The 26,545-nt window shown below is 36.9% G+C and overlaps 1 protein-coding gene across 1 annotated transcript; it reads left to right on the top strand.

Moving 5' to 3' along the window:
• The first annotated feature begins 176 nt into the window (after positions 1 to 176).
• Positions 177 to 26,545, top strand: LOC115217853 (cytochrome P450 20A1). Its single transcript, XM_029787559.2, has 11 exons — positions 177 to 501; positions 9,701 to 9,750; positions 11,530 to 11,699; positions 12,015 to 12,157; positions 15,664 to 15,828; positions 16,161 to 16,236; positions 17,430 to 17,609; positions 20,129 to 20,246; positions 21,549 to 21,660; positions 23,779 to 23,843; positions 25,499 to 26,545. The coding sequence occupies exons 1-11, from the start codon at positions 430 to 432 to the stop codon at positions 25,752 to 25,754; spliced, it is 1,407 nt and encodes a 468-aa protein (XP_029643419.1). The 5' UTR covers positions 177 to 429; the 3' UTR covers positions 25,755 to 26,545.

The raw sequence follows: 26,545 nt of genomic DNA, 5'->3' as shown, positions 1-26,545 counted from the left end.
AAGTTTAAAATTTTTTAGTTACCTAGAAATTATGTTAAAAACTGCCGTTCAAACCGAAAAGATCCGGGAGTCCTTTATTCAGTCAATATTTACTTTTATATATAAATTGCAGGTACAAGAAATTTAACAATAATGATGCGTGTACGTGTTTTAAACCTTTTTCTGCATTAGGAACTTTTCTTTGGGTTTCACCGGCAGCTAAATATTTTGCTGTCCACGCAGCAGCGGCTGCATCCCATTGATACGTTGCAGAATTTTTTCGTGGGAAGACCTGATAACACTAACAAAGTAAAATCAAGATTTGCAACGAAACTGCTAATTTTTTCCCCCTTATATTAATCAGAAGCAAATAGGCTTTCCTGTGTTTATATTTCAACCCCCGATTTTGTTAACATTTATGAATGCAAATCTAGAAGACTTCCCACGACCATGCTCGACTTCGTTATATTCGCTGTCTTTTTCGTTGTGACTTTAATAATTTCAATAATTTACCTTTATCCAGTAAGTATTATCATTTTATGCAATTCCTCTCGTTTCCGATATTAAATTTTGTCTACACTCACTGTAAAAAATTAATTATCATGTAAGTAGTAAAGAATTGTCATTTATTGTTTGGCTTTCCATTTGTTTTTGTTGACTAAGTGAGAAAATATTTGATACAACGACGCAAAACCCCAACACATTAAATTGTCTTGTTTCGTATGTGTTCTCTTGACGGACTTCGTGAGATTTTTTTTTTTTTTTTGTAAGCTGAGAATTAAATACGTACTCCTTTCACGCAACGCTTTCCAATTACCAATACAGAATGACTATAATAATAATAATAATAACAATAATAAATACTTCATAGTTTACTAATACTTTCATCCAAGTTACATGTCTTCCCAACGTACCTTTTTTTTTTTTTTACTTTTACCCTTCTCGTAACTAGAATAGTCTTTTACCCTTTTTCGACTATGATCTTATTTATTACCTATTGCTATTAATCGATCTCCGTTTAAATAAATTGCTAAATTGTGACTGGCGTAGTTTGAACACGAAACTATAAGCTAGTGAAACCATTGTATCTAGTTTTCAAACTACTTAAATCCTTTTGATACGTGTATGATTAAGTGAAGTGTCATTTTACATTTTGAAGAAATAAACAAAATTTCGTCTGTACATTGACCATCATCTATCCGTTTTCTAAATATAGCTTGTGGATACTAATGTAAATATGAACTGTCTTTGGTAAACTAATATAATCCTTTCTTCTATAGATAGGCACAAGTACTTGACTAATACTTATTTTATCGATCTCGAAAGAATGAAAGGCAAAGTCAACCTCGGCGGCATTTGTACTCAACGTAAAGGCGGACGAAATGCCGCTTAGCATTTTGTTCGGCTTGATAACAATTTCGCCGGCTCTCTGCCTTAATATGACCGCCAGAACTCTAAATTTGGAATTTGCTTTAGAAGTCATGTATCTCACGTTAACGTGGGCGCCTGTACACGAACATCTGATCTGCTAGAAGTAATCATCTCTCTCGCACACACAAATGATACCCAACTATCTTAAAAAGACACATTGGATAATGTCCACTATGCATGAAGGAAAAATGCTGAGAGGGTGATGGCTTGAATGTACTCGATTAAAGATCTGCGCGAGTAGGAGCTTAGTAACACCCTTGTTTATAATCACCAACGAAGGGATGCAGTAATTTGACCTGTTATAATTAGTAGCTAAATCTTGTTCGAATCGCACTCTGTCTAATGAAAAACATATAGGTGGTGTTTTGAATAAGTGCTCCACTCAATTTTTATATTTTTTCCATTTTTAAAAATTTTCTTTAAGTTTCTGTTTTAAACATCAAACATTGTGAGTTTTATGGAAAGAAGAAACCAATTTATATATTTTTTTTAACTCTCCCTACTCTCGTTTCGTAGTCCGTGAGCGGCTGTAACTTTTTTTAACTTCCTCGAAAGTTGTTTTCTGAATTACATTTTGATTTTGTAAATGGGAAAAAAATATTATAAATTCAATTTTTTAAATCTCTTCTTCTCCATTTCGGATTACACAATCGACCGCAAACTTAGTCATATTTAATACTCACCACCAGTTTAATTTGTCTTAACAGTGTGTTGCTTGTTGAAAAAGACATTGGTTACAGCTAGAATGCTATTGATCCATGAGAATTGCTCGTTGGGTGTTGTCCTGTACTAAACAATAACAAATAGGAATAAATGACTAATCACCGGAAATAAACTAAGTGCCATTGCACAATTTATTTAGTTTCTTTGCGTTGAGACAGCGAGCTGCAGAACCGTTCGCACGCCGGACAAAATGCTTATAAGAATTACGTCGCGGTCGACTTTCACCTCTCATTCTTTCGAGGTGGATAAAATAAGTACCAGCCCAAAACAGAGGAAGTCAGTGTAATCGACTTTCCCCTCCCCTCAAAAACTGCTGGCTCTGTGCCAACATTCGAAACCATTATTTAGTTTGCTTATTGCTGTAAATCCTTTTTGGCGTGCCCTCAAATATTAGTGAACTTTACTAAATCAGTTTTTCCAACACAGACCTCGACTAATTTTTTTTTTTTGACATTAAAAATGCCGTATTTGATGGCATAAAAGACGCACTGTCATATTAGATATGGTGACCCGTAATAAAGTCACAATTTATGGTAGCCGGTAATAAAGTCTCAATTAATTTATGGGATCTGGATAAAACCCCTGTGATTTACTTTCCTGTAATTTTTTTTTTACCTAGATTCATTAGATATACCCCAAATTCAGCAGTTTATATTCAGAATAAAAATGTTTCTTGTGCACAAAAGCGTATAATATAGGCCTAACTTCATATATAGAATCGATTTTTTTTTTTTGAGACTTCTCTTTTGAGGGAAAAAGTGCACATTGTATGTGTGCCATGTAAAAAGCATGCATACCAGTGCCATGTATAAAACACCCATGCCAATGCCACGTATAAAGCACTGATACCGGTGCCACATAATAGCCCTGGTGCCAGCGCTATGTAAACAGCACCCAATACACTCTGTAAAATGATTGGTATTAAGAAGGGTATCCAGCTATAGAAAACCTGTCAAAACAGACAGTTGGAGCCTGGTGCATTTTCCCGGCTGTCCAGTTCCCGTCAAACCATCCAACCTATGCCAGCATAGAAAATGAACGTTAAATGATGATAATTATATATATGTGCGCATATATATATATATATATCATCCACTAATGTTATATTGCCTGAAGAAATGAATCAATGATGATGATCAACCAGATCCCCACCAATATTATGGATTACACTGCAATCATCCCAGGAATACAGACTGTGATCTTAAGTTATATGATCTGTGAAAATGTGCATAGCTATTTATTAAATGTTTATAAATTCTATCCTAGGATTATTGTTATATATATATATATACATATATATATATATATATAAATCATGGTTTATAATCATTCAAAAGAAAGTAAGAAAATGGAGATGTAGCATTTAATAAAAATTTATCTGCAAAAGTCAAACATGGTCCCTTACAGCTGTTCCAATTAGGCCTAATAGATTAGAGTTGTAGTGCTCCAAGTGAGCTATATTTCACTTCTTAATTTGAACAGAGGCAATGCAAGTGGAAACTAGAGGAACATAATTAAGATCCACACTCGAAGACCAAATAGATACATATATTCATATATTCTTCCACATTTACAAAACGGACGTATAAATTCCAGATATAAAGATATAAAAATATATATCAATAGATATAAGTCGGTGTTATACATAAAAACAAGTGAATTTACATTATAAAAGTTATAAAATATTGGTATAGTTAAAAATTTGGGACGATGAAACATTAAAAGGATGTATTAAAAACCTCCGAAAAATAATGCAAAAATTAAAAAATTTAGAGTTCCATCTTCAGGCCATTTCAGAGATATGATATATTTCATATTATCAAAACTGACACACCCCTCATCAGGATGTTTTTCACACACTATACAAAATCAAATATAAAAATACTAATATACATTTACATACCAGTCATTTGTAATCCTTTTAATGTTTCATCATCCCAAATTTTTAATTATACCAATATTTTATAACTTTTAAAACGTTAAGTCCTCCTTCTTTCTTTCCTTTCCTGAGCGTCCAATAACACTACTTGTTCCACGTCCTCCCGTTGTTGTATTTTCTCTTTGTTCATGTTTGGATTAACTATATATATATATATATATATATATATATGTATATATATAAAAGGCATTATGTGTGTGTGTGTGTACATGAATGTAAATTATGCACGTCCACAAATTGGCACGCATGTTGCTCAAATTTTAGGAGGACATTTGTCACGACCCTAGCTGTATTTTCGTCAAATTATTTTCCCCTGAAGCAGCAGCGAATAATGGTAAAAATAATTTTGAGCCATAACTTTTAAACATTTTTCAAGCCGGAAAAATACGCCACTTGCAAATATGAGTTAAGTCCCCTTCTAGTGATGGTGTAAAGAGAGAGAGAGAGGGAGAACAGATTTTAAAAATTTTGTAGGGGTTGTCATGTATGTATGTATGTGTGAATGGCTTCAGTTACACACACGCACACATGAACATGTATGCGTACAAAACACATGTATGCAATGTGTGTGTGTTGCCTGAGACATGCTCCTTTGCAAACGATCAGCTATTATTTTGTAAACAATGTTTTGAAAATAGGTGTATGTACGTATATGTTTGTGTGTGTGTGTGTTACCCATATATATATATATATACTTGTGATCTGAATTGCAAATAATGTATTGGTACATGAAAGGTACAGTGCGATCAAAGGCAAACTGATAATGAATAAACACTTTGTAGCAGATGACAGACTTAGTTATCAGTAAGAGTTATCATCATTTAACGTCTGCTTTCCATGCTGGCATGGGTTGGATGATTTGACTGAGGACTGGCAAACCAGATGGCTGCACCAGGCTCCAGTCAGATCTGGCAGAGTTTCTACAGATGGATGTCCTTCCTAACGCCAACCACTCCGAGAGTGTAGTGGGTGCTTTTACGTGTCACCGGCACGAGGGCCAGTCAGGCGGTACTGGCAACGGCCACGCTCAAATGGTGTTTTTTTACATGCCACCTGCACAGAAGCTAGTCCGGCAGCAGTGGCAACAACCTCGCTCTAATGTTTTTTCACGTTCCACCAGCACAAGTGCCAGTAAGGCGATGCTGGTAACGATCACACTCGACCAGTAAGATAATTCCACAGCTCAGAATGTTCCATATCAATTTTTGGTAGCTTCTGTACATAGGTTCTTGGAAAGCATAATAGCTTGAATAAGATGGAAAAAGTAGCTAGAATAAGACATGGAAAAATTTCCGGGACTCATTGCATCTGTCAACAAGGGGATTTTCTTTGAACAAAGACCAGATTATCCACTGTTTGTTTACAAACTGTACTGCTGCATCTTGGCAAAATGTGGGCACAGAATGCAGAGAATCCAGTCAACTATGTGAATATTGCCAATGAACATTCTGTATTATAGCTACATGTTAATGAATCTGTGTGCATGAAAATAGGAGGCAGGAAATGAAGTCTGTCATATATGTTTGTATGGTTTGTATTTTCTCCTTGTTTTACATGTGTTCATGAACCATAAACAAAACAATAACCTCACTACTGAATTTTGAATATAGGCAAAGCCGTATGTTCAGATATTCATGAAAGCATGTCCAAGCGTCTTGACATATTATTTGATCTTTGTACACAAAAAGACTCATAATTATATCTGGGCTGTTTGTTGCTTGATAGACTAAGGGAGGGTTGGTAACTGGAAGGGCATCTGGTAGTTGAAAAATGTACTTCAGTGAATTCCATCTGACCCATGCAGGCATCGAAAAGTGGATGTTAAAATGATGTATTTGTTGAACAGTAGTGATTTATGCCTCACATAAAGTCCAGCAGTTTGAGATGTTGAGTATTACAAAATCTTACTTGTAAATATGGGTTGGTATTAGAAAGAGTACTCATCTTTAAATACTGTCTCAAGAAATCTTGTTTAATGCATGACGGCATAGAAAAACAATGGCATAGACAATAAAGAAAAATTATAAATTTCCATGGCATAGCTATGTAGCAAGAAATGTATCCCAATAACATGCTTCCTGGTTCAGTTTCACTATATGGTACCTTGGGCAAGTGCCTTCTACTGTAGCCCTGGGCCAACCAAAACCTTGTGAGTGGATTTGGTAGACAAAAACTGGAAGAACCCTGTCATGTTTGTGTGTTTGTGCTTGTCCCCCATTGGCACTTGGTAACTGCTGTTGGTTTGTTTACAGCCCCGTAACTTAGTGGTTCAGCAAAAAAGATCAATAGAATAAATAAAAAAATACAGGGTAAAGATCCCCCTTTGGTCGTGAATGACCATGGGATTGCACTTAGAAAGTTCCCCTCCGAGGCACAAGTCTGGGCAAGGTTGTTCGTAGAAGACCAACAGTCGCTCATGCATATCAGCCTCTCTTCTCCATGCTATTGATGTTATCCAAGGGAAAGGCAAAGCCGATACAGCTTGGCACTAGTGATGTTGCAACTCATTTCTACAGCTGAGTGAACTGGAGCAACATGAAATAGTGTCTTGCTCAAGAACACAACACACAGCCTACTTCAGGAATCGAACTCACTACCTCATGATTGTGAGCCTGATGCTCTAACCACTGAGCCATGCAAATACTAAGCTTAAAACAAAAAAAGTACTGGGGTCAATTTGTTTGACAAAATCCTTCAAGGCAGTGTCCCAGCGTAGCTGCATCCAATGTCTGAAATGAGTAAAAGACAGACATTAGCAATCATCATTATCGTTTAACGTCCACTTTCCATGCTAGCATGGGTTGAATGGTTCGACTGGGTTCTGGGAAGCCAGGAGGCTGCACCAGGCCCAATCTGATCTGGCAGTGTTTCTACAGCTGGATGCCCTTCCTAACGCCAACACTCTGTGAGTGTAGTGGGTGCTTTTTACGTGCTACCGGCACAGGTGCAAGGCGAGGCTGGCAACGGCCACGATCAGTTGGTGCTTTTTACGTGCCACCAGCATGGAGGCCAGTCGGGGCCGCGCTGGCAATGGCCACATTCGGATGGTTCTTTTCCGTGCCACTGGCACTGGTATCACAACTACAATTTCCATTGATTCTTGAGCGATTTCACTTGCCTCAACAGGTCTTCACAAGCAGAGCTTTTGTGTCCCAAGAAGGAAAGGTATGCATTAGTGGGCTGGCTACATCCCAGGTAGAGGCCATGGGTCAGCAATGTTAGCATTATTACAGTACCAAAGATAAGGTCTTAACATTTTGTTGAATCAGCACTGCCTGTATTTCTCTGATCACTCTTTAAGTGCAGCTAATGTCAGAATATTTTTTTCTCTCTATATTACCCACATTATTGGCCCCTCTTGTTTTTCAGCCTGTTGATACCGAAACACTTCATTTAGTTGTATGAATGCCAAACTAGGAAATTTGTTTTCATTCTTTATCCCTATCCAACAACAGACTAAAACACAGCATTATGATGGACAATTGCCAAACCGATATGCTGCTGCAGCAGCCATATGGCAGAAGCTACTTCACCTATCTTTCACCTCGATGGCATTGATAAAAACCTGCATTGACTTACCTGGCACCTATGTGTTTTCATCATCATTGGTTTAAAACTGTGTATCAAGCAGTGGTGCTTACATGTGCTGCTTGTTTCCTTCAGCTTTCATTGCAGCACTTTTTGGGTGAATTACAACCTCTGCAGTGTTGCTAACAGTATATGTATTGGAAATAGTTACTTCTCAGACCCACAAATGTATGGAAAAACCAGCCGTTTTATCTTGCAGTATTTTCTTTAGATGTTTTTAGTGCCTGCTGGAAATATGCATTAAGTTGTTTTTTTTGAGATTGTGATTTCTGACAAGGGCACAGGGCCACATTTTGTGGGGCAGAGGTATATAATGAGTCATATGGAATTGCTTGCAGAATTTGGTGTTGCCCTGTCCTACTATCCTCCAATTTTGTCCTTTCAGGCTTGATTAGAAAAGAAAAAAAAATTCCAAAGTAGTAGATTGCCTGAATTATTAGTGTTGAAGAAGATGAAGTATTTATTCTTACTCTCTGTGTTTTAATGGAAATGCTTATGACAACACTGATTTCGGACTGTAGAGATGTGGATTTCTCTTGAAAAATGCTATCAAGAGGAGAGTCTTACATGTTTGGGCAACTGCTAATCTTCAAAATCCTTATCCTGCACCTTGGTGCAGGTCCAGATTCAAAGTCAACTATGGCCAACAAAGGCACTATAGTATTTGCCTGGTACAATTTTATCAACACTTCAATTGTTGTATGGCAAGAATTTCAACTGAAATAAATTCAATGGGGTATCACTGAATACGACAAAGCATTTTGACGACCATTCTACTAAGTCTGCCATGCCACTCACTACTTTTTGTTGGCAGCATATTAGTCCAGTTTGAATAAGGAAGTGACCAAGATTTTGCAGTATACAAGTGAAGGATGACAACTACTCACGAACCAGTTTCATCTAATTCACATTGGTTTTGTTACTGCTTATTTAGTCCCGTTTCAGTCTCCATTTAGCAGATCTGTAAGCTGTCCAAGCTGGGATCATCTTGTCTTTGTTTAATCCTTTTGCATTTAAATTGGCCATATCTGGCCCAAAGATTCTACCTGTTTTATGTTCAAACAAGCCAGATCCAGCTTCCCACACCTATTGTAGAATGTCATTTTAAAAATAAACAATTGTATCATCAAAATATTGAACTTACGTGATAATTAGGTGCAGCAGTTGCTCTCAGAATGGTTGGCATTAGGAAGGGCATCCAGTTGTTGAAACTTTGCCAGATTGGATTGGAGTCTGGTACAGCCTTCTGGTTTGCCAGCCCTCAATCAAACCGTCCAACCCATGCCAGCATGGAAAGTGGACTTTAAATGGTGATAATGATGAGGATGATAAGGTGAGATGAGCCAAAGAAAAATTTTAGGTGGTTGCTTAATCTGCTAGAAATAGAAGCCAAATTTCTCTCAAATCATTCTCTATCACTCTTTAAAAAAAAAAGACAACTATATCTCTCTTACATTATCTTTTGTTCCAGTCATTAGACTGTGGTCATGCTGGGGCACTGCTTTGAAGAATTTTAATCGAATGAATTGACCCCAGTACTTAATTTTTTAAAACCTGGTACTTATTCTACCATTCCCTTTTGCTGAACTGCTAAGTTATGGGAATGTAAACATACTAACACCAGTTTGTCAAGTGGTGGTGGTGGGGGAACAAACACAGAAACATACACACATACACACACACACATTTACAGAATGGGCTTCTTTCAGTTTCCGTCTGCCATATCCACTCACAAGGCTTTGGTTGACCCATGATTATAGTAGAAGACACTTGTCCAAGATTCCACTCAGTGGGACTGAACCCGAAACCACATGGTTGCAAGCAAACTTCTTAACCACACAGCCATGACTGCTCCTAAAATATAACCAGTGCCTTCTCAGCTGCAATGTCTTTGTTCATAGGCTTGTTCGGTCAGTGCTGATCTGGGGTTGAACATCAAGGATGGAAAGTTGTGATGCACATCTGGCATCAGTAAGGAAATGTTTTTTTCTTTTGTTTTATATCTTTATATTGAAATATTTTTTAAAATTCTCTTTTTAGGGTTCAAGACGACCAACTACAATCCTGGGACTTGAACCATCTTCCAAACAGTATGTTCATTTTTGTTGTTTTATGAAAAAAATATACAAGAATATTCCTGTCTGTTCAGTGGGAATGGGGAATTACTGTACTGTGAGAATTTACTTTAGACCTGTATCTGAAGGCAAAAATAAGATACTTCAATAAGTATCTGTCTAACCCACTGGTTCTCAACTGGGGTCCACATGGCCCATGAAGGTCCATGTAAGATTTTTGGGTGTCCACACAACAAAATAGTAAATTGAGAATCCACAATAGAATTTTAAGGGCCTCTGAAAAGATGTTGTTTTAGATGCATATATTGGTATGATTTGCAAGGTTTTTTTCTCTAACATTTTACATAGTTCGACTTAGATAAGTTAATGTGTGAAAAACAAAATAGGAATTTTGAAAGAAGTTTCTATAAAACTAGTCTTTTTTAATATAGAATGGCTGTGGGGGTCCACCTGAATAAACTAGTAATCAAAAGAGTCTATATTTAAAAAATGGTTGAGAACCTCTTGTCTAATCCATGGAAATATGGAAAAACACATAAAAGAACAAATAGTATCATAAAGCTCAGAATTATAACATTCTTTGTGTTAGCTCTTTTGTAAGTATCTTGCTTAAGCAGTTCACTCTTACTTCATGTTCCAAACACTGGTTTAATTGTAACAAGAGCACTCAGAAAGCACAAACCTCTGCCAAGGCAACACTAATGTCCTCTCAATGATTAGCCAGAGATGATTTTTAAAATGAGAATATCTGAAATAAACTCGACTGCTCTCACAAATGAGAATACTAAAAATGAACCTGACTGCTCTCAAAAATTAAGTAAAAAAGGCAAAATAATCCAGAATCCTTGTCCGGTACCAGATCAATCCCAAAATCTAATCAGTTTGTGCCGGTCACGAGGCCAAACATCCCTGAAAGTTTCATCTGAATCCATCCAGCGGTTCTTGGGATATCTTGTCCACAGACAGACAAACAAACAAACAATGACTGAAAACAAACATCTGTTCCTTCACTGAGGCAGAGGTAAAAAAGATATTTTACCAAATACATGTTTATTTATGAAATGATTTGTAACATGGTGTATCTAAATTGGAATATGACCTTGAAAAGAAATATGGTAGAGATTTGTGTGGAATTCTGCTACTTATTTGTAAGTTGTTTCATTGTTTATAGAGATGCTATTTCAGTGGCTTGATTCTGTTAGTTAAACCACTTGAAGAGGTGGCACTTGCATTGAGTAGAAAAGGGATTGTCTTTCCAAATGAAATTTATATGAGGCATGTGAAAGAAGTGATATACAGAATGTAAAATAGCTATCTGTGTATCTTACCTAAGGTATATACACTGTTGAGAGGTCAGTTATTGCAGTAACATCTCTTATGGACATATCTTTTAATAAACAGAAACTGTAACTACTAAAAGAACAAAATATAATTGATAAAATGATAGTAGACATTTTTTCTTTTGAAGATCATAATTCAACAACTTTATATTTCTATTCCCTAACATGCTTGAATGAGAACTCTTTGTCTTTGATATAGAGAAAGATGAATAAAATGCTAATATTGTGAATAGCCACCTGGCTGAATAAAAATCTAGTATGCCAGATTTTAATTCATACAGAATTTAGTTTTTAGGTTTTATTGATGTGAAGGAAAATGATGTAGTCATCTCCTATTTCCTGACATTATATCCATAATATGTCATGTCTTTTCTATTTTTCTCTTCTGATTTGAATTTTAAAAAAATTAATGATGTTTTAACAATGTAAATGACTAAACCCTCTTATTTTACAGAGATGGAAATTTGGCTGACATTATTCGCTCTGGAAGTCTTCATGAATTTCTAATCAATATACATAAGCAGTATGGTTCCATCACTTCTTTTTGGATGTCAAATTACCAAATTATCAGTCTGGCATCTCCAGAACTTTTCAAGAACCAAAAGAAAATTGTTGACCGATCAAGTAAGAATTGTTTAACCCTTATTGATGAGGAAAATTCTAAATATCATATAAAAAGAAGAAAACAGTCCTTTTCTAAACCACAGGGTCCCATGATACCTGTTCACAGTAGACTTTGAACTTGGAATTTTAACGTTATAGTTAAATAATCCACACATATCTGTTTGAATTTAAAATTCTGAAGTATTCATTATTAAATTTTTACCAACGATTTAAAAAAAATTTCACTTATTTTCTATTTCTGCTTTTGGTAGTTTGTGTTATTGTTGTTTGTTTATATAATTATAATTTATATTATAACTTTTTCAAACATTTTAGGTGAAGTCTACTTGCTGTTTGAACCACTTTTGGGATCGGAAAGCCTTTTTAATGGTGATGAATCAGGAAAGCAACGGAGAATTAAATTTACAAAGTCTTTGAATGAAAATTCCATCAAAACACATTCCACCATTATAGCAAAGGTATTTCATGTTCTTAATAAGTCATTTGAAATGAATTTTCATCACCTGAATCTCTCAGTCATGCATTTTTATACCCACTTCATACTGAGTCAACCAATTCTTACTTGAATTACTTTCATTATACAATAGATCACAATTTTGCTCCTGTTTATCTCCATTTATCAGAAAACTTTCTATAACCTTTTCTCTAATAAATTTGTTCATTATCACTTGACAACTGATGCTGGTGTGTTTATGTCCCCATAGCTTAGCATCTTGTCTATTGTTCTAACATTTCTGCCAGTGCACTGCCTTAGACCAGCACTTTATATATTGACCATAGAAGAATAAAAAGTAAAGTTGAACTTAGCAGGGTTTGGACTCAGAAAGCAAGAAGCTGGAAAAAATTCTATAAGGCATTTCATCTGTTGCCCTGATGATTCTGCCAACTCACTGACTAGAAATTAAATTTACATCTACAGTGCTTGTTTTCTGATTATATGAATAGATACTTCTCCCTTAGACGATAAGGTTGCCTATTTATATGGGGATAGGAAATGTGATATTTGGATGGCTTATAACAGCTTCAAAACATATTTCAGCTTGGAATCAAAACGGGTTCATGGACTTGGCTTGCTGGAATTTTAGGGATGGGATTCTTTTATTTTTATCTTTCTCAAACAATGCCAGAGTAAAGTAATAGTTAGTGTTAATAACATTAAAATATTTAATGCAACGTACATCAAAAGATTAATTCTGGTAAGGTAATCATTATTTGGAATCTTTTAACAAATACAGGGGACAACTCTGGGCATGTTTCTGTTTTTGACCTCTTCAGCTAAGCATATATACTTCCCTGTACTTTCTGAAGTAGTGTAAGGCACAAGCGTGGCTGTGATTAAGCTCTTTTCCCTACCACATGGTTTCAGATTCAATGCCACTGCATGGTACCTTGGCCAAGTGGCTTCTACTATAGCCCTAGGCTGCTCAAAGCCTTGATGTAAACTGAAAGAAGCTTGATATTGTGGGATAGTTGTAAGCAAGCCTGACCTCATAAGGCTGGTATCAGTTGTTTCCAATCTTCTATGAAAACATGTCCAACTAAAAGAAAGTATTGGTTTTAAACTTTGGTACAAGGCCAGCAATTGTGGGGCAGGGTGCAAGTTGATTACCCAATGCTCAACAGATTACTTATTTTATCGACCTCGGTGACATTTGAACTTGGAATGTAAAGTCGGAAGCAATGCTGCTAAGTGTTTTTTCCAGTACGGTAATGGTTTTGCCAGCTTGCTGTCTTTGACTAAATAAAAATATTGGAAACGGATTAGAGCTGGCAACAAGAAGGGTATCCAGCTGTAGAAAATTTGCTTCAATAACTTCCATTTGACCCATGCAAGCATGAGAGAATGGATGTTAAAATGATGATGATGATGATGAGCTAGGAGAGCATCATCATCATCATCGTTTAACGTCTGTTTTCCATGCTAACACGGGTTGGACGGTTCAGCTGGGGTCTGGATAGCCAGGAGGCTGCACCAGGCTCCAGTCTGATCTGGCAGTGTTTCTACAGCTGGATGCCCTTCCTAACACCAACCACTCCATGAGTGTAGTCCATCACTATGTCCATCACTAAGTAAATGTACAATTCTGATTACTTGTAGGTATAGAAAAGTACAAATAGATAAAATATCATTATTTTTTTTATCCCTTACTTGTTTCAGTCATTAGACTACGGCCATGCTGGGACACCGCCTTGAATTTTTAGTTAATTGAATCAACCCCAGTACTTATTCGTTTTTTTTTAAAAGCCAAACTGCTAAATCACGGTGATGCAAACACACCATCACCAGTTGTCAAGTGGTGGTGGGAGTACAGACACAAAGATGCACGCACACACATGACGGGCTTCTTTCAGTTTCCATCTACCAAATTCACTCACAAGACTTTGGTCAGCCTGAGGCTATAGTATAAGACATTTGTCCAAGGTGCCATGCAGTGGGACTGAACCCGGAACCATGTGGTTGGTAAGCAAGCTACCTAACACACAGCCACTCCTGCACCTGGCTATGTACCACACAGCCACTGCTGCATCTAATTTTCACGTAACTTCAATATTTTGATGAACCTGGAATGATGTGGCTGGGTAGCAAGCTTCTTACCACACAGCCACTTCAAGGACAGTGTGCGAAAGAATTCAGAAGAATTATTTCTAAAGATGTGGCGTAAGTTCACTCTGAAACCCAATCCTCTCTGAAGTAACTAGTAATTATAAAACCCATTTCCGTTTCATTTTTAATGGCCTTGCTCTAAGTTTGATGTGAGTTATCTCCCTTGAAACATTCGCCGCTTTTCTTGTAAATGGAATTTGGTAGTGAAAAACTGGAAGGCTATTGTGTGCACGTGTATGAATACGTTGTATAACCATTGTTTCCATATTTGTTTTTCCATGCTGGCATGGGTTGGAAGAAACATTGTGGTTGTGTTTTATAGCTGGATGCCCTTCCAGACACTGGCCCTTCTAGGACTGTTATTACTGAGGGACATAATGTACCTCTATTAACAAAGAGCATAAACTTCGAGAAAACTGGTCAACCAGTACTTTTTGAATGAAGTTCTTGTGATGTGTGTTCTACACCAAGATACAGGCACTCCCTTGTTGCTCTTGTCAGAAATGCAATGAACCAGTAATTAACTCATTGGAAACCTGTAATTTCTGTTGTCGACTTCACCATTTACAATACAAAATAACCAGGATGGCTAACATGGAGTGTTTGACGAAATGCATTTAGTTAGATCCTTTTCTATTACAGTTTCAAATCTTACTAGAGCTAACTTTACCATTTATTTTTCTTGAGTCCAAGAAGTAAATTACATTTTGATACTAGAATTAAAAGTTCACTTAACTGTTCTTCTCATCACCACCACTATCATTGTTTAACATCTGTTTTCTGTGTTGTCATGGGTTGGATGGTTTGACAGAATTTGTTAAGTTCTAATGTTAGATTTGCCATGGTTTCTATGGCTGGTGCTCTTCCTACTACCAACAACTTTATAGTGTTTGCTGGGTGCTTTTTTTCATGCCACTGGCACCAACATGGTTGCTAAGTAACTTGCAAGATGGAAAAGATCTGGAAAAAGCCCCTTCGGCTAGCGGAGGGTAGTATTTGAGAGTGGGAAGTGGCTTTTTGCCAAGCATTGAGAAGTTTAAGTATGGTAGAGGAACAAGCACAGGTGTCTTGCTATAGAAGAGATACATGGCTACCCTGCATTATATAAGAGTGGGTAGGAAAAGCTAGGAAGAAGATAAAGATTGTAGTGTTGTGGTGCTAGAGAAAACTTATAAAAATTGGTCTTCTTCACATGTAAAATAAAGCCCATTATCTTATTTTTCAAGTAGTTATCTTATTCATCAGTGAACTTTTATTTCCTTTTCTTGACATTTCTCCCTGAGTTGTACAATCTTTCTTGATGAAAGCAAATGAATGTTGAATTATCCAATCCAAACTGTTTCTTTTTTCTTTTCTTAGATTACTGATGAATTACTGACAAAATGGTCAGTGATGAGCGATCAACATATTCCTGTAGAGGAGCACATGATGGCTTTAGCAATTAAATATCAAGTCCTTAGCACAATTGGTGACACCTTCAAAGACAACATGGGGATTTTCACATTGCGGAGGAATTTTGATACGGTAAGTGATAATGCCTCATAATCTAGCTGTACGGTGCATGCACATATCTGCTCTGTGCATTCAAGAATGCTTACCTGCCATTTATGTTTGTATGTCCTTACCTGCCTGGTGCTTAGTGCATCTTACCTGCCCTGTATCAGTATTGTATTTGTTGTCTATATATTGGTTTCAAATTTTATCACAAGGCCAGCAATTTGAGTGGGGTGGTAAATCAGTTGCAGGTACTTAACTTATTTTATGAATCCTTTGTTCACAGACATCCAATATCTTGAACTGTGTATATAGCAGACACTTGTGTTTAATTTGTTTTATATTTCTTTCCATTTGTCCAGTGTTGGTATGAAATTCAGAGATGCCTGCAGGATCTGGCTGAACCAGAGTCTCATCGGATACAAGCTTTTAAAGAAGGTATGAAAATATTTTCCACATTTACCATGTTTTTTGCTTTGTTTTTGTTTGAATATGGGTGTGGCTGTCTAGTGAAGAAATTCGATTCAGAATCATGTGGTTGTATTGGTAAGAGGTTTGTTTCCTAACCATATGGTTTTGGGTTCAGTCCCATTGCATGACACCTTAGACAAGTGTCTTTTATTTATAGCCTTAGATCAGCCAAAGCCTTGTGAAAGGATTTGGTAGATGGAGACTGAGAGAAGCCCATTGTATATGTTCACATATGTTAAAATGTGTGTGTGTTTATATATGCGTGTACTCTTGCCTTGACATCACATAACGGTTGCAAATGAGCATCACCATCATACAAGTGATGCTGTTTTTTTACAGACACCTGTGAAAAACACATCTGGCTATGATAAATACGCCTCTGCTTGCAGTGACCCATTAGTCATGGCTGCTTTCCTTTTCTTTAGTACTTTTAGTGTAATGGGCTGGCTGTCTGCCTTTTCCCCCTGAATTGTGAATGTTAATAGATAATATCCATTTTATTCTGTTATTGTTATATTTAGGGATGTTGATCATGATCATCCTCATCATTTAACATCTGTTGTCCATGCTGGCATGGGTTGGACGGTTTGACTGGGCTGGCACACGGGAAGGCTGTGCCAGGCTCCAGTCTGATTTGGCATGGCTTTCTACAACTGGATGCCTTTCCTAATGCCAACCACTCTGAGTGTCATGGGTGCTTTTGTGTGCCACCAGATTGGGTGCCATTTGCTCAACATTAGTATCTGCCACAACTGCGACTTTGCACGGCTTGATCAGTCTTCTTTGCAAGCACGACATAATGCCAAAGGTCTTGGTCATTGCTTCTGTGAGGCCCAACACTCGAAAGGAGCTCAGCCACTTTTCCTCCATGAGGCCCAACACTCAAAAGGAACTCAGCCACCTCACCTCTGTGAGGCCTACTCAAAAGAATCTCAGCTACCTCACCTCTGTGAGGCCCAACACTCAAAAGGATCTCAACCACCTCACCTCTGTGAGGCCCACTCAAAAGGAACTCAGCCACTTTGCCTCTGAACATTTTGTCTTCTTTCTAAGAAAAAGCTTATCACGAGAAAGATTTTGTTTAAAATCTGATTTTTCATTTTAACCAGTTTTATATATTTATTTACTTATATATTTTTTACTTTTCCTTTTGTTTGCAGCTCAGAATTTTCTTGAGAAATATCTGCAAGATGCTGTTACAAAGCGCCGTGACCAGCCAACCGTTTCTCCAGAGAATTCCTTGCTAATTGATTTCTTGTTGAAGACTGATGCAGCTGATAGTGAAATAGTTATGGACCTCTTCATGACAATGATGTTTGATTTTCATACTCTTGGCTGCTGTAATGTCTCATTTAACAATTCGCTGTTTTTATTTCTGTTCTCAAAATTTTATTGCTCTCCTTGTGCTACACCCTACCACTATATTAATACTGGCATTGCTTGTTGTGATTTGTAGTGTACTCTTACAATGGGGTTGAGAGATCTGCTTTAGTCTCTATATAGCATCCGACCATAGATTTCTATCAGTAGCATCTCTCCATGGATCTGCAGTGATAGCAGTTCTCCATGAATCTGTAGTGGTAGCATCTCTCCATGGATCTGTAGTGGTAGCATCTCTCCATGGATCTGTAGTGATAGCAGCTCTCCATGGATCTGTAGTGATAGCAGCTCTCCATGGATCTGTAGTGATAGCAGCTCTCCATGGATCTGTAGTGGTAGCAGCTCTCCATGGATCTGTAGTGTAGCAGCTCTCCATGGATCTATTGTGGTAACAGCTCTCTATGGATCTGTTGTGGTAGCATCTCTCCATGGATCTGTAGTGGTAGCATCCCTCCGTGGATCTGTAGCTGTAGCATCTCTCCATGGATCTGTAGTGGTAGCATCTCTCCGTGGATCTGTAGTGGTAGCAGCTCTCCATGGATCTGTAGTGTAGCAGCTCTCCATGGATCTATTGTGGTAACAGCTCTCTACGGATCTGTAGTTGTAGCATCTCTCCATGGATCTGTAGTGGTAGCAGCTCTCCATGGATCTGTAGTGGTAGCAGCTCTCCATGGATCTGTAGTTGTAGCATCTCTCCATGAATTTGTAGTGGTGGCAGCTCTCCATGCATCTGTAATGGTAGCATCTCTCCATGAATCTGTAGTGGTGGCAGCTCTCCATGGATCTGTAGTGGCAGCAGCTCTCCATGGGTCTGTAGTGGTAGCATCTCTCCATGGATCTGTATTTGTAGCCGTTCTGCATGGCTTTGTATTGTAGCAGTCCTCCACGAATTTGTGGTGCAGCCTCTCTCTGTAGGTTTGGTAAGCTTTCAGTGCAACATCATGGTTTCTTTTTGGGCTTTTAGTGCAATATCTTGCCTGGGGCTTGATTAAACTGCAATATCCTCTACAACTTGTTCCATTGTGATCTCTTCTATATGGACATATTTTTTCTCATGAATTACCTGATTACTCTAACTTAAGTATAGCTCTGCAAATAACTTATAACAAGTTTCCTGTCAATTAGTACTATCAGTAAAGGTAACATTTATTAACATCCCTTAAATCAAAATTCATAATCTACACATCTTTTATTCATAGCTATATTTTACTTTATTCTATCTGAAGTTCAATATTTCACGTTATCCTAAAGAACATCTTTAAAAGTACAAGTTAAATTTATTTAGGTCTATTACAAATTTCAGTAAGTAAAACTTCCAGATATGAATAAAAGAGCGCTTTTATAATCCAAGCAACTTTCAAAGACAAACACGGCACACTTCTGGCTTCGCGAAATCATCGATCAGTTCAGAATAATCAAGCTGAGAGCTAAGTTCATGTTCAATAGATATCATAGACAATCCACAAAGTCTGGTACACGTTCGTGGTACAATGTAATATTTTTACAAGAACTTTTGCAGGTACAATGTATTACCATTTTATTTCTTGAAATTTTCAGTTAACATAGATAATTTAATTCTTGTCCAACATCTTAACCAAAGTAAATAGATAACTCATCTACATACTTTGATCTCAACATGGGGCCCTATGACCGCAGGGGTTGCAGGGGCTTAGTGATGGCCCTGTCCATGTCAGTGGCACGTAAAAGCACTATTTGAATGTGATCTATGCCAGGCCTGCCTGACTGGCTCCTGTGCTGGTGGCACTTAAAAAACATCCACCACACTCTCAGAGTGGTTGGCATTAGGAAGGGCATCCAGTTGTAGAAACATTGCCAGATCATATTGGAGCCTGGTGCAGCCACTGACTTTCCAGACCTCAGTGAAATCATCCAATGCCAGCATAGAAAACAGACGTTACACGATGATGATGATGATGTTCAAACTGGTTCCATTATTGTTTTTGTTTTCTTAACCAATGTGCGCTCCTTCTTTGACTAAACTAACCAAAGAATAAAAGCAAAGTAATGTTATCAGAGGCATGGCTGTATGGTTAGTCTATCATGTGTGTGTGTGTGTGTGTGTGTGTGTCTTTGTGTCTGTGTTTGTCCCACCCCACTGCTGGTTAACTGGTTGGTTTGTTTACATCCCTGTAACTTAGCATTTTGGCTAAAGGCATTGATAGAATAAGTACCAGGTTTAAAAATAAGTACTGGGGTTGATCTGTTCTACTAAAACTCTGCAGGGCTGCAGTTTAGCGTGTTCCAACCATGACATCTTGGGTTTTTTTTCTTTAGACATTGTATGTCTAGGACTACATTATTCAGTGTGTCTTCCCCCATCTTCTTTTTACTCATCATTTGAGAGCAGTCTGGTTCAAACAAGCTTATTCTTAAACCCCAGTTTCGTCACCCTTTAACTTAGCTTCTTTGTCTCTAAACATTTTCTTTTTCTCTAATGCTTCTCAAACTTTTGTTTCAGTGTTGACTTGGTTGTTATATTTCCTTGCTACTCATAGTGATGTACAAACCAAACTTACAAAAGAAGTACAAACTCTGACAGATGATGAAATTACTCCAGAGAATCTTAAAAAATTGAAGTAAGGAATGCTTTTTTTTTTAATCTATATTCCCTCTCAAACTTTATATATCTGATTCCACTTGCTTGGCATCTTGGGCAAGTGTCTTCTATAATGCCAAATTGATTAAAACCTTGTATGTTGATTTGGTAGAGGAACTGAAAGAAACCCATTATATATATACAGGTCGTTGTTGACTTACGACCACTGTTGGTTCTGACTGACTGGTTGTAAGTCGATTTGGTCATAAGTCAGCCTATAGCCCTACATAGCTTTGGTTTTGCGTCATATGAATGTGGTTGTTGCCAGTGCCACCTGACTGGCTCCTGTGTCAGTGGCTTGTAAAAAAACACCCACTACACTCTCAAAGTGGTTGGAATTAGGAAGGACATCCAGCTGTAGAAACTTTGCTAGATTAGGTTGGAGCCTGGTGCAACCTTCTGGCTTGCCAGTCCTCAAAACATCCAACCCATGCCATCATGGAAAGCGAACGTTAAATGATGATGATGATGTATTGAGACATGTCTGTCATGGGGAAATATTGACTTTGCATGGAAACAGATGCAGGCTAATGAAAGGAAGTGTGTCCAGCTGTAGAAAATCTGCCTCAACAAATACCATCTGACTCATGCAAACATGGAAAAGTGAACATTAAAATGCTGATGAGGATGTTCTAGTTCTGTACTTTATGCTGCATAGAGATTCTTCATTGAGAATTTTGAAAAGAAGGCAGTAGATTGTTGATTGGCAGTGTCAGAAAAGTTATTCTAATTGATAACGGGATCCATTAAATTTGTAGCACAGGTATGGCAGTTTGATTAAGAAGTTTCTTTGTCAACATCAACCCTTGGACATTAGTGTCTCGAGTTCTAGGACTCATAAGGCTGGTCACACAGTTTCTATGGCATACAAATGACTGATATCACAACAATCTACTTGAACAGGATGCCAGTTTGTTACAAAGTTACTCATTTACAGCTTGAGTAGATTGGAGCAATGTTGGATGAAGTGTTTTGCTCAAAAGTACAATATATCACCTGGCCTAAGAATTGAAACTGCAATCTTGCAATCATAAGTGCAACCACTAGACCATGTACCTAAAAGTTACCGTGTACCTATTGCTTGCACCTACATGTTACACTTCACCCAAATCAGATGGCCTTCTGTGTTGTTGTGTGTGCAAGATGATACAGATTGTGATGACCCATCCTATCCATTTTGTAAATTAAAACACAAAGGCTGTTATATTATATTCTTGTTAGAAATATGTCTGCAAAAGAATGGAATAAATTCTCTGTTTTCACCTGTTTCTTCTTTACTTAGATATCTGAAGCAAGTGTTGGATGAAACTCATCGATGTGCTGTGTTAATTCAATGGTCTGCCTACACCCAGAGTTTTGATGGAGAACTTGAAGGACATAAAATTCCCAAAAATGTAATATATTTATATTACAAATTTATCTTTAATTTAATTTTTTTTTACTTCATAAAATTTTATTATTTATTTCAACTAACATTCAATTTTTAAGTTAGAATTTTAAAATCCTGTTCTCAGGCTTTGATGAGGATAATAGATATTTGTAACTGAAGGTCTGTGTTCTTATCTCTTTCAATGGATCTGTATGAACATCTATATATTAAAAAAATAGCTGCAATTGCATTGATCGGCTCATTTACAAATGCACTGATAAATACCTAGGGGAAGGGGTTGTTTATTTTTGCAGGGTTTTAGGAGTAATGTGACTTTTTTTATTTTACTGGTTGAATATAAAGGAAAGGGCCTTTGTAGGTCCTGAGACTGGTGATCTTGATGCCATTAATATTTTTAAAAAATTGCTTCAGGTCATCAACCAACAGGAATGATATAAGCAAGTAGATTCCAGAGGGAGCTGGTATTCTAGGGAGAGAGGACTGGGCATATGGTTATTTAAGTTTGGGGATGGGATAATGAGTTGTGGAGAGCCAAGAGGATTGGTGGTGCTCCCCTGGAGAAGGAATAAGACCAGTCAGTTCTAAGGAACAATCTACTATAATAATATTCTTGTCTTTCTCTGTCACAACATACAAATGACAAAGGAAGGGGTGATAGATGAATAAGGAAGGAAGTGGTGAAAAAATATCAAACAACATTTCAACTCTATGTATGTGTGTGTGTACTAAGAAAATATGTGAATGTTTGTATGTGTTATTATGTACCTTATATATAAAATATTACAATTAGCCATAATTTTGGATGGCATGGAGCTAGCTAGTATCTATTATAGTAACAATAGAAAAGACAGAAAGAAGAAACAGCATGCCTGTTGGCCAGAGGCTGGAGTGTGTTTCTTAGTGATTTAATGCCAATCAGTTGAGTGGGCTTTCTAGAGGCAGTCCATAACAGCAAATGTGGGCATAACACTCTATTATGGGCTTCACTCGAGCCTTATAAAGTGTTAGCAACTGATTTGGGCTGAAACATTTTCTTGCCTAGTGGTTAGGGTGTTGCATTCCTGATTGCAAGCTTGTGGTTTCTTTTCTCAGGCTGGGTCGTGTGTTGGCGTTCTTATGCAAAACACTTCATTTCATGTTGCTCCAGTCTGCTCCACTGTAAATGAGTCATCTTGTGACAAACTGGTGTCCTGTTGAAAGGAAAGGTTGTAATCCCAGTCATTTACACACCATGGAAGCCTTGTAACCAACCCTACAAGTCCTTTGGCTCAAGGCAGTAATGTATAGGGGTTGATGGCAAAGAAAAGAGCCAGTCTTTGGGATGTTATCTTGGCTTAAGATATACTTCTCTGGGAGAGATCCTCATTGATAGTAAGGCCTAACATTTGGAGCAACTATAAGGGTTTAGTTGAGTGCTGCTCATGGTTGTTTTTTTGGTGAGGGATGCCCATTCACTACATTCCTTCCTCCTTCCATCTCTCACTCTTTTTTTGCAATCTCGTGAACTTAGCCACCTACTTTTCTATCCCCTGTCCACTTAACATGATACACTTCCCTGTAACTTGGGTGTATGCACCCCTATCTCATCACTTCCTTACCATCTCTCTCTCTCTCTGTCCACTTTTTCTCCACCTGAGATAGCCGTGTTTCTCCTCTACTTCTAGACAACTTTTTCTGCCCCTCAATACTACTCCTACTTTAGTTGAGGGGTCTTGTCCTGCAAGTTAATTGGTGATCTCACTGATGCTGGTGCCATGTAAAAATCATCCAGTACATTTTGTAAAGTGGTTGGCTTTAGGAAGAGCATCCAGCTGTAGAACCCATACCGAAGCCCAAAACAGAGCTTGGGGCAGTCTTTTGACTGCAAACCAGCCAACCTACAACAGTATGGAAAATAGATGTTAAATGATGATGATTATGATGAATATTTATTTCTGGAAAATTTTTTTACCTTGTTGAAATAAATGTGTAACTATTTCATAAACTGTTATCTTTTCATAGCTCCATGTTTTGTCTTTTAAAGTACACACAAGAATATCACTTAAATTGTTCTTTTGCTTTCATTAAATGTTTTAATACAGATAGCTTAATCTTTATTTATTTATTTATTTTCTTTCTTCAGACTCCTATCCTTCATGCTATTGGTGTCCTAATGCAAGAAGAACAATATTGGCCTCTTCCTACTCAGTATGTTTAAATTTTCTATTTTTAGTTAGCATTATTAGTATCTAATAAGTCAATTGCTGTAACATATTGTAATGATGGTGTCCAAGTTCATAGAATAAAAAAACCATACTAGCATAGAAACATACAAATGTGTGACAAGGCTTGGTTAAACCATTGTATTATAGAAGTCTTGAGGTTAAATTCTTATAGTACAAGGTTACTATCATGGATATATGGTTAAGAAGTTTGCCACCCGTTTCATCCTGGCTAAAAAAAAATATATGTAATTGAATAATAGTAATCTGTAACTGATTGTGTAAGAAAATAAGTGTGTAAAAAGATAATTGGCATATTGCTGTACTCAACGCATATCCATCACAACAGAATTGATATCCTGAAACCAAGGTGCCACGTAAAAATAAAGTATTGGTGTGGGCGCTGATGCCATGTAAAAAGCGCTGTATGATGGTGTGACATAAAAAGTACCCAGTACACTCTGTAGAGTGGTTGGCATTAGGGCATTCACCTGTAGAAACAGAGCCAAAACCTGGTGCAGACTCTGGCCTTGCCAGCTCTTGTAAAACCATGCCAGCATGGAAAAACAGACATTAAATGATGTAGAGAATAATAATGTGCAACTGAGTGGTAATGATGTGTGATTCAGTAATAATAAAATATATAAATGAATAATCACGCATTTTACACTGCAGCCATTTAAAGTTTTGAACATGGTTCACAGACCCCGGTACAAGTATTGTAGATCTCAGGTTGGAAAGCTGCAGGACTGGATGGTCACTGAACTGATGAGCTTTGTGATAGATCTCATCATGATAGTTTTTATTTATGTATGATGGTGCTGGCATTGGCTGTGTGGTTAAGAGGCCTGCTTCCTAATCTTGGAAATTTGGGTTCAGTCCCACTGCATGGTTCTTTGGGTCAGTGTCTTCTATTATAAACGTAGACAGACCAAAACCTTATGAGTGGATTTGGTAGATGGAAACTGAAAGAAGCTCATCGTGTGTGTGTGTGTGTGTATATATATATATATATATATATATATATATATATATATATTATATATATATATATATATATGTATATATATATGTTTGTGTATGTATGTATGTATATGTATGTGTATGTTTATATATATATGTATATGTATATATGTGTATGTATATATATATATGTATACATGTCCAACCCATGCTAGCATGGAGAACGGACGTTAAACGACGATGATGATGATGATGATGATGTGTATGTATATATGTATGTGTATGTATGTATATGTGTGTATGTATGTATATGTGTGTATGTATATATATATGTGTGTGTTTGTGTGTACCCTTGTCTAGATATCATACGATGGTTGAAATGAACATCATTGTCATACAAGCAATGTTGTTTGTTTCCTGTCTTCTGTGAAAAAACATGTTTAGCTATTGGGAAATATCACCTTGCTTGGAAGCAGGTGAGATTTGGCAACAAGGGCATCCAGCTGTAGAAAAATCTGCCCCAATAAATTCCATCTCACCTATGGTTGCATAGAAAAGTGGAGATTAAAACAATGATGGCAAACGATATTCTCTTCATTGACATTGTTATGATGTTTGAATGGTGGACATATACAGTATATAAGGATTCTGATTTTATAATTTTTATTTTTGTTTCAGGTTTGATCCAGAAAGATTTGCTGAGGATAAGGCCAAATCTGGTTTAGTTTTCCAACCTTTTGATATTTATGGCAAAAACGGAGATCCAAAGCGTGCACTAAATTATGTATGTGCCAGCATTTGTATCACAAAGATTTTGAGAATGTTCCGCTTGGGTCTTGTTAAAGGTCAGGTTGTCACTCCTGTTTACGGACTGGTTACTAAACCAGATGATGAAATCTGGATTACGGCACAAAAACATACAAAGCAATCCTAATGACTAATTTACATAAAGAAATTTTATTCTTTCTTATTAAGAAAAAAATATAAATTTATCCATCAAATTAGGTCCTGCAAACAGAATGATGAAAAAAGAAAAAAAAGCCAATTGTTCTTTAAGTATTAACCAGTTTGCTGAAAGTTCCACATGTAATGAATACATCAGCGGATTTGTTGATTATAAGTTTGAACTTTCGCATACATGTGTGCGAATATTGCCATGTTAAACTATGCAAAATTGAGTGGCTATTCATAAGATGACCAAAAGATCTTAGGCTAATACAGGGAATGATTAAAAAGCCTTAGACCTCTTATGGTGAATTAACTTGAAATCGTTTGCTTATGATAGGGTGATCTGTTTTCATTGTTTTGGCGCTTATACAAGCATATATGATCTCTTAAACACAAAACAGATACGCACGAATGAATACACATTTATCTTATATCTATTTTTTTTTTCTTTTTTACTTTTCTTTTTTTCTTTCTCCTTTGCATTTGCTATTCTCACTTTTTGACTGACTACTTTAAAGGAATCATTATCACTATTTTTGGAAGTTTTCTGCAATTGGGTGATGTAAGGGATGTTGAATCTGTCTTATTCCTCTTCACTATTATTTATCAGTTAAATATGCTTGTTAAAATGAAGTTTTTTTTTGTTTTTTTTTCTCACCTACTGGATAAGTTTTTTCACTTGTTAATTTGACATTTTAGTAAACAAAAGCATCTTGTACAAAAAAGAGAAACTATTTTGCTTGGATTATATACATATAATATACATTTATAAAACTT

This window comes from Octopus sinensis, linkage group LG1 (genome assembly GCF_006345805.1).
Source record: "Octopus sinensis linkage group LG1, ASM634580v1, whole genome shotgun sequence".
Taxonomy (NCBI): domain Eukaryota; kingdom Metazoa; phylum Mollusca; class Cephalopoda; order Octopoda; family Octopodidae; genus Octopus; species Octopus sinensis.
This window is presented reverse-complemented; position numbering and strand designations above follow the sequence as displayed.

Bases quoted from the DNA above. Each gene is read 5' to 3' on its own strand.
- LOC115217853 (XM_029787559.2), top strand. From the start codon at position 430: ATGCTCGACTTCGTTATATTCGCTGTCTTTTTCGTTGTGACTTTAATA. The intron at 502-9,700 runs GTAAGTATTATC...TTCTCTTTTTAG, and splicing joins CAATAATTTACCTTTATCCA to GGTTCAAGACGACCAACTAC. The intron at 20,247-21,548 runs GTAAGGAATGCT...TTCTTTACTTAG, and splicing joins GAGAATCTTAAAAAATTGAA to ATATCTGAAGCAAGTGTTGG.